General features: G+C 37.1%; 1 protein-coding gene across 1 annotated transcript; it reads left to right on the top strand.

Moving 5' to 3' along the window:
• The first annotated feature begins 1,353 nt into the window (after window positions 1–1,353).
• TDRD1 (tudor domain containing 1) lies at window positions 1,354–14,373 on the top strand. The gene is made up of 20 exons (XM_041461138.1): window positions 1,354–1,410; window positions 1,608–1,755; window positions 2,140–2,245; window positions 2,565–2,604; window positions 4,233–4,281; window positions 5,781–5,858; window positions 6,178–6,354; window positions 6,842–6,949; window positions 7,459–7,629; window positions 7,897–8,145; window positions 8,785–8,907; window positions 9,804–9,914; window positions 10,095–10,265; window positions 11,183–11,428; window positions 11,935–12,051; window positions 12,262–12,372; window positions 12,629–12,796; window positions 13,125–13,346; window positions 13,518–13,564; window positions 14,169–14,373. Exons 1-20 carry the CDS (start codon window positions 1,354–1,356, stop codon window positions 14,259–14,261), a joined length of 2,592 nt encoding a protein of 863 aa, XP_041317072.1. The 3' UTR covers window positions 14,262–14,373.
• Window positions 14,374–15,343: the final 970 nt, after the last annotated feature.

The following is a 15,343-nucleotide window of genomic DNA, read 5'->3' as shown; positions in this document are numbered from 1 at the left end:
GAATGAATGCTTAAATATATCTTCAGAATATGACCCAAAAATACTTTAATTTGTGTGCCTGCCTGAATTAATCTTTAAATCCATGCTTTTGCAGTTACCTGGCCCACAGCCACCTTTGGTCATACTCTAATGTCAACCTTTACATGATGGCAGAACCACTTAATCGTCAACATAATGAAGTTGCAGATGCAGATTTAAGCAACAGGGTCACAGGTACAAACTTACTGTTAAAAAGCTTTGAGTTTTGAGGCTGAGTTTCTGAAATACTTAACAAAATCAATTAACAATATTTTGTAAGCAAACAATACAGCGTATTTTTGACAAATGTAGAAACAGTACAGAAAGTTTTAACAACAGCACAAGTGCAATAAGAGATACTTTGTCCTAAGCTTGACAGAGATCTTGACTTTATTCTTCTGTGATTGTGTATATGCTTTATTATTGATACACATCATGACTATGAATATGGCTTGTAAATATAACTCCTAATTATCCAAACTTGTGCCTGCTGAAATGCCTCAGAAACTGAAAAACCCACCAGGATAATTGAGGTGTCAGGGAATTTGGAGCGATACGTGGGAGCTGGAGTTCCTTCAGCAATGCTTCTTGTCTCTTAACTGCCTCAGTACTGTCTGATCCATGTTCTCTTACTCCAAGCTGGGGAGAAGGAAAGGCTTCATTTGGGAGACCTGAACTAGCTTTATGTGCAAACATTTTGGGTCTGGAGAGTTCATGAAATTTGGTTTCATGTTAGGCAAGAGTTTTAGTTCAGGCAGAGTTTACATGGTTTACTTGCTTCCAAGTGGGAAAAAAGGCTGTGTAAGCTTTATGTTGTCTCAGTGGAGACCTTGGACAGGCCTGCCAGACTGGAACAAGATTTGAGGGCATTACGTAGCCTAGCACAGAAACAAATTCTTTGTAGGTGGATGAGTTGCCCACTTATAAAAACAGAGTTCCTGCTGTATTGATATGCAGGCTTAGTTGAATGTCTTCTAAGATTTGTTTGGTAAAGAAAAACTCACAGCGAAGACCACAAGGTTTATAAGGCACTCACTGGAAAGTCAGAATCACATTTCAGAGTGTTTTGTTTCTCAGTATTGAGTGATAAGCACAGAAGGTGAAACTGTTGTTTTAATAATACCACTGATTGCATGATTGAGTAAATGTGGTATCAGAACAAAAACAAGTGACTTCCAGAGTGTGTCCAAGCATCTCCATTCACTCAAATGGGCTGGCAGAATAGTAGGAGTAGCCAAGAGCCTTATTTCTTCCTGCAGTTATTCCATAACATAGGCATGTGTTGGTGTTGTTAATCAGATCCCTTTGCAAATACTTCTGCTTCTAGGAAGTTCTATGGAAGACAAAACTGGTAGAGAGAACTGCATAGCTGCAGCTGATAAAGGAAATACTGTGAGTTATTTCACTTTATAGTTGCCCCAAGTATTCTGAGCATTTCTAGGTAGCAGGAATTACCAGCATGTATTTCTCTTTCTAGAACTTAGAAGTTTTTTCTCCTTTTGTTGTCATGTTTTTGTATATTAGAATATTTCTACCCTAATGGGGAGGTTTTTTTCCTGTAAGAATGACTTCAGGTTTTTCTTCCACAGGTGTCACGTTCTAATTGGATTAATGGGAAGCCAAAGAAATTGCAATGTTCCTCTAAGAGTGCTTTTTCTATTTGCTATGATAAGAGTTTCTTGAGTTTGTTAGTACCACCCCCTAAAGGGGGCACTTGCCATCGCTGTGGTCTCTTTGGTAAGTGCCTGCTGTCCTGTAGCCTGTGGCACACAGTACATCTATCAGTGAAACCAGGTCAGGTTTGCTCAGAAATGTGTTTAAATGGATAAATATTTTTAACTCTCAGGCACAAGTATAGAACATAGTTGGAGTAACAGAACTGACAAGCAGAAGAGAGCATTTCTTTATCAAAAGTGGTGGGGTTTTCCCCTTAAATATAGAAGGAATTTGGGATATTTGGGCAGCAAGGTCTGATAGCTGTATGTCAATACAAATACCTATTTGTATGTGCTTAGAATTGCAGGGGAGCTGTTTTGTGAAGCAGTTATTTAAACAGTTGTTGTTCCTTCCAAAATGTGTTTTGCTCAGACTTCTCTTGTCTTTTCTTTTGGTTTGTTTTAGGAAAGCTCAGATGCTCACAGTGTCTGCAAACATACTATTGCTCTGCAGATTGTCAGAAAAAAGACTGGCCAGCACACAGAGTAGTTTGTGATCCCCTTAAACAGAAGTAAGTTTGTGTAAAGTTCTGCCAAATAATCTTCGCAGGAAGACAATGTCCCTGCCTCTACAACATAAATGACCATGGGAAGGCACTATTACAGTAAAATATGTTGCTTATTCTTAAGCTAGTACTGCATTATCTTATGTCTGTCATTATTACATATTGCCATATTTGTAATTCTGCATTTTAGTGGATGAGGAATAAGGGTTGGCAAAAATCACATACTACAAACACAGCTTTTTATCTATTTGCAAGTAGATTGTATTATTAATGCTACTTGTCAGTCTTTGGTTCTTCAAACTGACATCTTTTTCTTTTATTACAGTTTAAGTAATAGCAAAACCAAGACAGGAGTTTATCTTAAGGTATGTCATACAATTTTGACTGTGTCTTGACTGGATGTGCTGTGAGTGAGTGGCAGTGTGCTTCATTTAACCTGTACAGGAAAGGAACAAGTTGCTCCTTCTAGAAAGCTATTGATGAATGAAAAGGTATTGGGAGAATAGCTTCAAATGAAAAGCTATTGGGAGAAGCATTCAGAAAATTGTTACTTGTGGAGCTCCTAGAAGCTCCTAGAAGCACTATCAGACAACCCTGGGAGTTTTTTGAAAAAAAAAATTGTGAAAAAAGTTAAAAATCAAGACATATATGATGTTGCTAGAGAAATAGTGTGGGAAGGAAGCAGATGTAGTGTGTTCAATTCAGAAAAATTCTGGTGTCTTGTTTCTGTAAAGAAATAATGAGCTGGCTCTTAGAGTCTAGGAAATCTATTAGACAAATACATTTAATGTAGTATACAGTAACAGATGCAGATAAGCTGTTGTTTCTTTGCTGTAGAAGGAACTGAAGATGACACAGTTCTCCTCTGTAATGTGTTGAAGCCTCTCTTGAACTTTGAGCCAAACATTTCTTCCAGTCTTTCTATGAATTCTTCTGCAGGAGTTGATTTTTGTGTCTTTGTGGTTTCTTGGGATCACATTTATGAAGGTGAATAAGTTTGCATACGTCCAGCTAGCCTCTTGCTTGCACTGCAGAACTCCTTTCAAAGAAGTCATGTACTTCTTTGAAGTAGCTTATTCATCTGTTTAGCTTTTTGAAGGAATGTGGAAAGGAGGCTTCATGTCATGAGACTTCTGTTAGCTCATCCTGTTAGTTCCTGTAGTGTGTGTGCTTGTGACTGGGTTCTAATGAAACTGATCAACTGATGGTGAGGGCCCTTTATACCAAATGGTTGTATAATATGAATCAAAAATTTGCAATCACTTGATTTTTAAAGAATGGAAGGGGTTTTGTTAATCTTGTTCACCTTCTGAAGCTCTCATGAATTCTGCAGAAGTAAGAGATTACATGTTGAAGGGTATTAAGGTGGGTTACATTAAATTATTAGACTTTTTAAAAATGGATGCCAGCAGATAAAACAGGAGTTCTAATCTACTCTGAGGTGTTAAGGTTATGAGGAAGCAAGTGGAATTAGATTCTTATTTATGAGAGCATCATAAGTGGGAATTTTAGCTGAGTTGTCCTGTAAGACAGGAGTGAGGAGGTGAATGTGTGAGTCTTCAGCACTTGTTCTTCATTGATGTTCAGTATATCTCTGCAGTGTTTCTTGAACTTTGCTACTACAAGGAGCTACAGCTGAACAGCTTCATATTAAACATAACTTGTACCTGTTTTAAATAGGGTAATTCAACTTCTGGGGATTATTTTTACCTTAATTTCCCAGTGCTTTAGAAGAGAGTGCAGAAGTTAGTTGAATTGAAGCCCCAACAGCAGCTTTAATGTGCAAGGTGATATTACTGAAGGCCTTAATTATTTAGTCACTTAGATAGGGGGAAATAATCCCCTCTTGTTCTAATTATATTATTTCCAGGCCATTAAGTGTTTATTTGTCCATTTTGATCAAAAAGGAAAAGGATGGAATGAAGGCATTGCCAGCTTTTTTTCTCAGCTCATAGGAAAGGAGTATTCACTAACTGGTGTTGATATATTGCAGGAGGAAGTGAGGTTGAGTTTTGCTGTAGATGTTGTACTTCCAGATTCTGGTGAGTGCTTGGTTGTGTGGGTAAAAAAACTGACCATAGTTAAGGCTTTTATGTTCACACCCCTCCCTAACACCTGTAAAAGATAACCCTTGTTTATTTCTTTTGCCCTCCTCTCTCTTGTCATTTTCCCAACCTCTCCCTTGACTTTTTTTTTCACTTCTACTTTATTTCACCTTTCCATAAAATGTCAGTGCCTGAAATACCTTGCTAAGCTTAATAAGCTTAAATTTTAGTAAGGTTACTTTTCCAGTAGAATTGTATTAACTTCACTGTGTTCTGGATCATCTTGTTTATTTTTCTGTTTTAATAGATGCATGAAAATTTGGTACAATTTTGTTTCTTTCTCATGCATTTTTAACTCTTTAAAAATTACAGTGTCAATTTCTAGTTCCCTGTAGGATTTTACCAGCTTTCATGATATTTCATACAGGCTCACTAAGTATTCCAGAGAAAGAACAATCATTGGATATTGCTGTATCCAGTTGGAGAACTCTATAAGCATATTTATATTTCTAACTTTGCAAGCTTCAGTGAGAGACAAGCCAAGCACAAGACCTTTGAGGAGTAAGAATTCTGATTTTCAGTTGAGCTGGGTTTGATTGTCAAAGCAGATCAATACATGCAAGGTGTACCTTTTGTCATGTGCAATACTATTGTTTAGGTTTTCTTCTGGCTGCAGAGCAGGAACAATGTAGTGCCAAGACCATATTCATTAAATTGATCTGCATCCCACAGAAACATTCAGAGATGTGATGGTTGGTGCTCCTAGCTTGCTAAACTTGCTCATGTGCAGGAAGCTTTTCTCCATGTAATACTATGCAGTCTGTCAAAGGATGTAAATTCAACTGATTAAGGATTGTGCTGGGCATATTTCACATTTGGGAGCTTCACAGCACACTAGAGGTGAAGTGATGTGTAACCTGCCAACCTTTTGGAGAAAAGATCACATAAATGTCACTGCATTCTTGAAATGTTCCATGCATTCATTCCAGACTTTATAAGCAACTGAAACACGTGTATTGAGGTTTTAATTTGAAAATAATGGCATTGAAAGTTTGGAATGCTGCTTCATGCATCAGAAATGGAGTATATAACAGGTGAGAAACCAAGATTTACAAAGACATCTTGACTAAATCATTACATACTCAGTGTTGTAAATAATGAGGTAAGTTATGAATCCTGGTGTCTAAAAAGCAGTAATGAGTTTTTTACCTCACAGTTTTTAGTGACTGCAAGTAAATGTTGATTGTTACTGCTTTGCTCATTTTATGAAGTCAGACAGTTGGAGCTGTGAATGTGCTCAGAGAACTCAAGTAGCTGAGCTACTCTGAAATTACCTTTGTTTTGCATTTTAAATGTTAAGTGCTGAACAAATAAGTAGAACATGCTCTCCCTGTGATAAGAATACAGATCTGGCTCAGAGGATGGTTCTGAAGTGAAACAAGCTGATGGCTATTTTGTGTGATAAATCATTTATTCTTGTATCTGTATTCTAGAAGACTGCCTAGATAAAGTTCCTTTAGAAATGAAGTCTCATTTAACTTCAGGAAGTGATGCCAAAGTAGACTCTCCAGGAGGTAAGCGAGCAAACCAAACTAAACTTGGGGAATTTTAGGTGCTCCTGTGCTGCATGATATTCTAGCTGCTCACTAGCATCACCTCAAACTTAAAAATGTTGGCTAATGGAGCTTCAAGTCCCTGCTCACATTAGCTCATAGAGATTTTAATAGTATAAAACATTTGTATAGTGATTATTTTGTGAGCATTAATTTCATAATATGACAGGAGCCTTCAAAGTCCAAAGTATCAATAAAAAGAATAAACTATTTCAGTATGTTTATATTTTCAAAGTCAGCTAGCTTTTCATGGGCAACCTTTTTTCTTTTTTATGTGCAGTATCAGAAAACCATTCAAAGGGAGGTGAAAAAACCATACTTGAGGATGAAGACTCTTCTCACTGTGTTAATTTAATTACCAAGTTTGTCTCTTTAAGTATTGGAGATGAATTTTCTGGTGTGGTTTCTCACATTCAAAATCCAGACACCTTTTTTTGTCAGCGGATGCAAAGTGCCCGTAAGTGATGGGTTGGAAGTGGGATGTAGAATGCCTGGTATGGCATTTTTCTCTTCCGTAGGGCGTGGCTGGAGGAAGGTGAATTTTTCTTCTGTGTCCATGTACAGCCTTTTAATTCTGGGTAATCAATAGCAAAGTGTGTCCTTTGGGAAGAAGTGAACTGCCTGTTGTTGGAAGAGCTGTCTTCCTTGGTTTCTTCTTGGCATGCCTCCACTAGCTTGCTTTCATTTTGCACTGGCTTCAGCTTTGTCCCTTTGCTGAAAAAATCTATCACTGGTTTTCTCTGTCCGTTCCCTGCTGTGATTCCTCAGACACACGTGAGGACTCCCTTGGATGTTAATGATTGAAGAATCCTAGTCTGATCAATGTTAAACATTTGAAATTCTCTCTATTAGACTACAAGATGTTCTTCCAGGCTTTGAGCTTAATTATTTTGTAATAATTGCAAGACAGACCATGTTCCAAAACCTATGTATTTTAACATCAGGTCAACTTGCTGAGCTTGAAGTATCTCTTAATGAATACTGTGGCAAAATTCCCAGCAGTCCATCTTTCCGTCCTGCTGCTGGCAATGTGTGCTGTGCCCAGTTCACAGGTAAAAATGGACTCAAAATACTAAGTTATGTCACTTAAATTTATTATCAAAAAGATACATTTTGAAATTGTGTTTAGAAATGTTTTATATAGAATTTATTTATCTGTGATTTTTAGCTGTGGGTAATGCTAGGTAGTAATTTGAAAAATAGTATCTGTAAAGTACCAACTTTAAAATGTCCCTTTATTGAGCAAACTGTTAACACTGGATTCAGATTATTTAGAATAGTTTATTAAGAGATCATGGAAAGTTTGGGGTTTTTTATGTTGCTAAGTACTGTTTCCCCAGGGTTAAGATAAGTATATCTTTGAAGTTTCAGTCCCCAAAAAAAGCACAGAAGAAATGGGATTGTATGGAATGATGCCACTCTGATGGACTTCTTCTCAAAATGCTATTTTAGCCAACACCTGATAGTCCTGAGCTGTACTGAAATTGATGTATTTTTATATTGGTCTGTCCAAAAAAAATCATTCTGTTCTCAGACATTACATCTCTGTCTTCCTTTCTAGAAGACAACCTTTGGTATCGTGCTACTGTTACAGCTTACGCTTCTGAAGACACTGTTTTGGTGGACTATATGGATTATGGTAATTCTGACTCTCTTCCACTGACCAGACTTCATCCTATCATTCCAAGCTTAATGGACTTGCCAGCTCAAGCCATAAGATGTAGCCTGGCAGGTATGAAGTAAATGATTAGCAGTTTCAAACTAGATACAGGGAGAACAAGTGGTATTACATAACCACCACACCTGTAGCATCTCACATTGAAACATGGGGAAGGATGGAGGTAATGGTAGGCATTATTTCCAGAATTCTTAACTGTCACGGCATATCTACAAAATGTGGCAAATAATTTCAGAATGTACTTGCAGTTGTTGTACCTGTCCACACATTGGTGAGAATTGGACTGACCTCAGAACCTTTCCCTACTATGTGACTTTTTAGGTGTAAAGCCACCATTAGGAGCATGGACCTCAGAAGGTATTTCTTACATGAAAAAACTGGTGAAAGATAAAGTGTTGACAGTAAAAGTAGTGGATAAAGAGAGTTCTAAATCCGTGGTGGAGCTTACAGATGCATCAGGTACTCCAGTAATAAATGTATCAAGCCTTCTCATCGAGGAGGGCTTTGCAGCTGAGGAACTGAGCATGGCCTTACCAGCAGCCAGAGGGAGTGATGTTGAGCAAGCCAAGGGTGAGTATGAGCACATCTTGCTGCCCTGGCATTGTTTGCCTCCTGTTTACCTCCTACTAGAGGGGGTACAGAGAATGCAAGCTCTTATCTCTAAGAGCTTTTCAGTCTGGCTCATCAAGTCTGGCTTTCACAAGTCCAGAGTTCAGCCATGGCATCTTAACAGTAAAGAATTGTGTGTCTGTGTGTGTGTCCAGGTGTGCATGCTTAACAAAGTTGTAACTGCCTGCTTTTGGAAGTTGGTACTTACTCTTGTTATAAGTCTTACAATTTCCAGTTGAAGTAGGCTGTGACTAGTTACTACCTGCTTGTTCTTACGCCCTAATCCATTAGTGCAAATAATATTTGCTCTATTGTGATCTTCATTGTCCTGTATTTTATGCATAAACCCACATACTTAGTCCTTGAAAATTTGACTGTAGTAGCTTATAAAGCTTCAAGTCTATGCTTAAATTGTCCTGTTGGATTTAGTGACCAAAGCTTCAATCCAAGAGATTTTTACTTAAGTTACGTTGAATTTCTTTGAAATCTTGGTGAGGATTCCTGGCTTCTCTTATGAAGCATGCTAAGTTCCTTTTTTTTCCTGTAAAAGTTACTTTAATTTCTTTTAATTCTGTGCATTTTTTTTTTTGTCCTTTCTAGAGGACTCAACAAACAAAAGAATGTGCAAGTGGATTAAATTAACTCTTAACCAAACACTCAATGTCATAGTATGTACAGTGTACAATCCTGGGGAGTTCTACTGTCAGATTTCAAACAGCCATGGTAAGTTTATTCAGCTTAATTCTTTCTGATAGTTTCTTTGCTTCCTGGTTTGTCATTTATTACAGCTCTAATGAGCTACTATGTCAAGTAAGTTTACAGCATGAAGGCTTACCTCTGAGGCTTTTATCTAAGAATACAAATGGAGTGACAAAGAAATTAGGTCATGGTATTGAAATGTGAAAATGTTGAAGATAAGCAGTAGAGGAAAGTGAAAGAGTTACCATAACCTAGCCAAAGGATATATTTTTTTTTTTTTTTTTTCACTGCAAGAGTAGCCAGGCATTGGAATAAGTTGTCCAGTAAGGTGGTAGAGTCATTGTCTCTGGAAGTGTGCAAGAGGCATCTGGATGTGGTACTTAGGGGTGACTATGGTGTGGTGCTGGGTTGATGTTGGACTAAATTATCTTCAGGATTTAGTGATTCTGTTAATAAAAGCAAATAAGAGACATGTTCCCTGTGCCAAGACAATATTTACTGGAGCTCTCTTCTAGTACACTCTTGTAATTTAGAAAAACTTAGAGATATAATAATTGCAACACAATTAGCAGCCATTGAGACATGACTTCCTATTGGATCAGTTAAAAAGTAATCTTGTTTCTCTACCAGAAGTTTGTATAAAGACTTCTGATAGCCACTGGTGTTTTAAATGCTAGAAAAAGAATGTGACAAAATTCAGTGGCTGAAGAGGGAGCTAAAGGCATTCAAACAAAAAATGTGGGGCAGCTCTTAAAATGAGGGATGTTTGTTCCTTGACTTACGTAGTCAAGGAATACATTTGAAGGTTTACAAGTAAACTGTGGAGTGAACAGCATTGATAAAGTTCGAGTCAGCTCATTTCATTGATCTCATCTTTGGGTTTTTTTCTAATTTTCTTTGGTTTTCTTTCTAATTTTCAGAGTTACTTGCTCTAAACTCACTTAACAAATCATTGTCTGAATACTGTCAGAAAACACCACCAGATGTTTTTGAGCCTGAGAGTGGAGACCCTTGCTGTGCTTTTTACTCTGGCAAGTAACAGACTAAAATAGTTTTGTTTTTTATAGGGTAAACATGAAAAATTAGCTGGTAGTTTACATTAGTAGAGGACAGCAAAGAATTATATTTATTTACTAACAAGTGAAAGCTGGTAGACTTAGCAAATGTGTGAAGTAATCACTAAATTTTTTTTTAATCTTTTTTAAAATTAGAGGATGGTAACTGGTACCGTGCTGTGGTGCAAAATGTCACTTCAGATGGAAGTGTTCGAGTGAGCTTTGTGGACTATGGAAACACTGAGGATGTACCACGGGATAATATCCGACAGATCTCGTCCTCATTCCTAAAACTTCCATTTCAAGCAATTAAATGCTGGCTCTCAGGTGAATCTTATTTTTTCTTACAAGAGCTCTTGCATTTAGAGACTTGCTGCTTTGGGGAAGGAGGTGATGATAGGGAATACTGTGCAGAACTCTGTTCTTTTGGGTTTGTTTGTTTGCTTTCTCTTCTCTGAGCTCCTGCCAGTTCTCTGGAGTGATCTGCATGGACTTTGCTTACTGCTTTACTGCTCAAAAGGGAGCTTGTTTAGTTCTGCTTCATCTGTAATGCTTACTGGTTTTTTGGTTGTTGCCTTCCTAGGAGTAATTGTGCTTTTGTGCAACTTTATTTCTCAAAAATTTTGCAGGCAATGGAGCTAATCTGTTTAACTGAAGCAAGGTGGCCTTTCAGTTCTCTTTCATTTGATTCCTGAAGAGTTTGGCACTGTACTGCTATTTCTCAGTGTTCTGAAAATTCTTTTTCCACACAGTTCAAAATTCTGCAGAGCTTCTCTTTCTTTCTGGTGTAGTCTGCTTGGTTTAAAAAATGAAAAATGTGGAAAGAGGAAAAAGCTCAAAACCTCATTTTGTTCAAGTGTCTTGTGTTGTTCCCCCCTTAAACACCCACCCTTAAAACACTTAGGTTTTGTCTGCTCCTTTGATGAAAAGGCCTGATTATACTGATCCAAAACCAGTTTTAATAATGTTGTTTGTGCTGAGGCAAAGGATTTACGTGGTTGAATCATAAAATATAGAAGATGAAACTTGGGAGTCCTGAGAAAATGTGGGCATTTAGAAAAAAGGAGGAAGAGGGAGAGCAGTTGACAGGATGAAGGACAATGTGTTACCCTAGGATAATAAAAGTAGCCTTGATACTTCAGGGTATTCTCTTAAGAAATTTTTTAAAGTACTTTTTAAAGAAAATCATAATGTTGAGGAAAGTCAGTAATAATGATATGGAGATAACATTTCTTACTTCCCAGGTATAAAGCCTGGAAACAGCAAATGGAATCCAGAAGCTACAAGAAGATTTCATATGTGCACTTCAGGCTTAGAGCTTCAAGCCACAGTAACTTCCCTTTCTGAAGCTGGGGCAGGTGTAATGCTTACTGATAATTCCACAGATTGTCCAGCAATTATCAATGAGATACTAAGTTCAGAAAACCTGGTTGTAAAGGAAGTTCTACAAGATAAAAATAACTTTCCAAACACATCTGTTGACCAAAAAGGTAATTAAAGGAATGTTAACTTTTAGATTTAACAATAATTTTCAGTATTCCAGCCGTTAACTGTTATTTTCTTGTTTAACTACAGTTAATATCAATGCAAGTTTTGGGTATATTGTCAGTTCTTACAGTTGAACACCAGCTGCCCTGCAGGTGGCATTACAGACAAAAAGAGAAAGTTAAAAATGACTGTGTTTGTCTTAAATGAATGTTGTTTGACTCTGTAGGAATCAGAGAATTAGAAGTTTTCTGTGACTGAAACTTTTCTCAAGTTTGCTTTTCAAGGTCTTATTTTTTCTGAGCTGTTTTTTACTTTAGCTACTTTTATATACCAACAGTTTATGAACAGCAAAGTAAGCATTATTTATCTTGATTTATATTTGTCTTCCTGAAGGGAAGTGTCTGAAATTCAAAAAATCATTATAAATATCAAATAAAATAACAGTTCCTTAACATATGTATGCTTGGAGGACAGTGGTAACACTGCATTCTCTTACAATTTCTATTAGCAACCTCACTTGGGCACTGGAAGTCAATTGAATTGGCTGTAGATGAAACCATGTCTGTCTGTATAACTGAAGTTGTAAGCCCAGACTTGTTCTATGCTGTACCAGTTCCAAATAAAGGTAAGAAAAAGTGTTCATTGTTCCTAATACCAGTAGGAGGTCACTGTTGAAGCTAATTAATAAAATTAATGTGTGTAGTGAACTAAACTGTGTAGAAATGTATCTTGGGCAGTAGGAAAATATAAAAAATGTCAAAGGTGAGAGCAGGGGGCTTAAGTATGCTCTTCATTGTACCCAGATGTGGTTAGTGAATGTGGTTTTTTCCTGTAGATCAAAAGAAGCTCCTTAAGGAGCTGATTTCACTGGAAGACTATTGTAGATCTTGCAACAAACAGCCCTTCCAGCCAAAACTGGGTGAAGCCTGTTGTGCTCAGTTTTCAGGTGAGACAGTCGTTTGTCCTTCCGTTTCCTTGGCCAGTGTAAAACACAGCTTTCATTTTTGATTTAGACAAAGGAAAACCACCAACTTGAAAGTGCCTCTGGATCTCTTAATTGTGCTTCTTGTCAATTGGCCTTTTATATATCCACCACAGTATTTAAAAATTCTTTAGAAACTCTACAGTTTCTTGTTCTTGGGATAATCTGTGTTTATAAGATGATTCGTCACATGTGACCATTCTTGTCCCAATCTTTTCAGGTAATGGCAATTGGTACAGAGCTGTTGTTCTGGAAGCTTCCCAGTCTGCAGTGAAAGTTCTCTATGGAGACTATGGCAACACAGAAACTTTACCCCTTTCAAAGGTGCTGCCAATCACCGATACCTATTTAAAGCTGCCTTTTCAGACAATTACATGTTCACTTGCAGGTAAAAAAAATCTCCCCAAAATAAGCAAAAAACCCCACCCCAAAAACCCCTGACTGGTTTTCTTGAACATTATGATTTTTTACCTGTTCTGGTGGTAGTGTTCATTCCATAATACTGGTAAACAACATGATGCTCTTCTGAAATAGGATATTGGTAAGCATGGTGAAAGCTGGTTTAGAAAACATGTTTTTAGTTTATTATGTCTAGAATTTAAGCTATTTATATTAGGAAAATTTAGTATCATATTTTCCAAAACATGTATGTACAATTCAAGTTATAGCTTAAAGGAATTATTTATATAACAAATTTGATTTTCCTTTTTTTGCAGGAATAGAGAAAGCTGAGTGGTCTCCATTAGTGCTTGACAAGTTGAAAAAACTGTTATTGAAGCAACATGTTACAATTACAGTGAAAGGGATTAATGGAAATGTTAATTTAGTAACAGTGGAGAAACATTTGGACGATGGTTATGTGAATGTAGCTGACAAACTGCTAAAGGAGGGCTTGGTCACATCCTGCAGTGCTGAAAACTCACATAGTGAACATCAAGGTACATACTTTGGCTTGATTACTTCAGTTTGCTTATTCTGAAGAACTTGTAAGCACACGGGGTGGCTAAATTACTTTTCCTTCTAAAAGTCCTGGACAATGCAGATGTCACCTCTTAAATTAGGAAAGGAATGTATGTGTGTATTTTTCTCATTCACTTTGGTTTTTGTAGGTAATGAAGGTGAGACCAACTGCTGCTGCAAGGAATTAAAAGTGCAAGTAAGATTCACTCCAAGCTGTACTTCCTTTTTTATGTTTCCAGAATTCAGAAGAAACCCTGTGTAGGAAGCAAATGGGATTACGGGGAATAATAGCTACTGAAACATGGAAGTTCAGTGAAATGTATCCTGACACTTGTTCTCAGGTTTTTTCATATATGGTGATAATTAGAGCACCCTGAAGCTGAGGGAGGACGGTGTTTAGAGCACTCAGACTTCATTAGTCTGTACTTTGCCCCACAGACACCTCTTACTTCATTTTTCAAGTGTTTGAAGTCTCAGGAGTGGCACTTTTCTCTGTTATCTAATTTAAGATGCTGATCTCAATCTTAATTTGAGTATTTAATCAGTTTGGTTTAAGGAAGCTGCTTCAGGAGGAAAAATGGGGGGGAGTGACACATACATGGACAAGGGGAAATCAGCTACAGTTCTGTTGGCTTTTTCCCCCTCCAGAAGATTCTACAACAGAAAGGAACTAAATCTATTTCTTGAATTAATATGGTATTTAGCTGAGTTTGTCATATTAGCATCTACCCTGATCTGAAATCAGCAATTTAAAAAACCCCAGAATTGTATACTTCTAACTCTTTCTGCTTGTTCCACAGCTTGAAAAACATAAACAAGTCCTACTCTTCCTTTTAAACAAGTTTGGGAATCCAGATGGATTCACTGATATGAAAAATCTCTTGAAGCACTAAGTCTCTGACATGCACCATTTCATTTCCATGTCCATCAAGTTGCTGCAGTTCCTTTTTTAGAAGATCAAGAGCATCAGCTTAAAAAATGAGGGTGACTTTGTAGAAACTCTGCTGTTTAAGTACCTGCATTTATCTGTATGCTTGATTGTTACTGTGACACAAGTATGTAACTTGGAGGATTACAAAGCTGCAAGCTAAAATTTCGTTCTGTTCTTATGTCACCATGTGCTAGTAAACATTTTGCTTGTATTTTCTTGTTGAATGCACAGAAGTTTATGGAATGGTCATTACATTGTGAGTCTGTTCTGCAGACTTGCATTTGAAATTATTGTAATTGTAAGGCTCACTTCACTTTGGTACCATTTATATTACTTGAAAAACTCTGTATCTTCTTTTGATTACTCATCTTTCAGCCTAATCTCTGGTCTGAAGTTAGACTGCCATTTGTTCTTCATAACCTTGATTTCAGTACCATTAAAGGTTGAATGTTGTCTTGGACTGCACACACGTACTTCTCTCTGAAATCAGTAAACACTTCAATGTGCACAGTTCCTTTTTTACACTTATGCTGTATAATACGCATCTGTGAATGTTATTTTGAAGTGAATTGTATTGAAGCTGTTTTTTGTGTAGCTACATCATCAGGATTTCTACCCCATCAGGTCTTCACATCGTAATAAAAAAGACCCAGTCCCGGCTATGACAAAAATACTGAATCAAATTATTAAGAGATTATCAGTATTTCTGACTAATTGAGGAATGTCAGATTAGTTTTTGTGGAACACAGTAGACATTTGCTGATTGAAACTGCAGGGTCAGCCTTTTTGTCCACTTACAACACATACTTCAAGTTTGGGCTTTTGCAGATTGGAAGAATCTTGAGATTAAAATTGTTGCAAAATATTTTCCTTTGACTTAATGCTTTATTACACTCAAATTGCCTCAGGTTTTTTTTTTTTTTTTTTTTCCTGCCTCTTAGTTTTTGTTGCATCATATTCTTGCAGTGCAAGTATTCTTATTAGATGAATACTTGCACTTGAATTTCTGCAGTTCTATTTGTGCCCCTGGTTCTGAACTGAGAC

This window comes from Pyrgilauda ruficollis, unplaced genomic scaffold (assembly GCF_017590135.1).
Source record: "Pyrgilauda ruficollis isolate IOZ18807 unplaced genomic scaffold, ASM1759013v1 scaffold15, whole genome shotgun sequence".
In the NCBI taxonomy this organism is placed as follows: domain Eukaryota; kingdom Metazoa; phylum Chordata; class Aves; order Passeriformes; family Passeridae; genus Pyrgilauda; species Pyrgilauda ruficollis.
This window is presented reverse-complemented; position numbering and strand designations above follow the sequence as displayed.

Excerpts from the sequence above, each read along its gene's own strand:
- TDRD1 (XM_041461138.1), top strand. The coding sequence starts at position 1,354 with ATGGAAGACAAAACTGGTAGAGAGAACTGCATAGCTGCAGCTGATAAA. Across the intron at positions 1,756-2,139 it reads CCATCGCTGTGGTCTCTTTG|GAAAGCTCAGATGCTCACAG; the intron begins GTAAGTGCCTGC and ends GGTTTGTTTTAG. Across the intron at positions 4,282-5,780 it reads TGTTGTACTTCCAGATTCTG|ACTGCCTAGATAAAGTTCCT; the intron begins GTGAGTGCTTGG and ends GTATTCTAGAAG.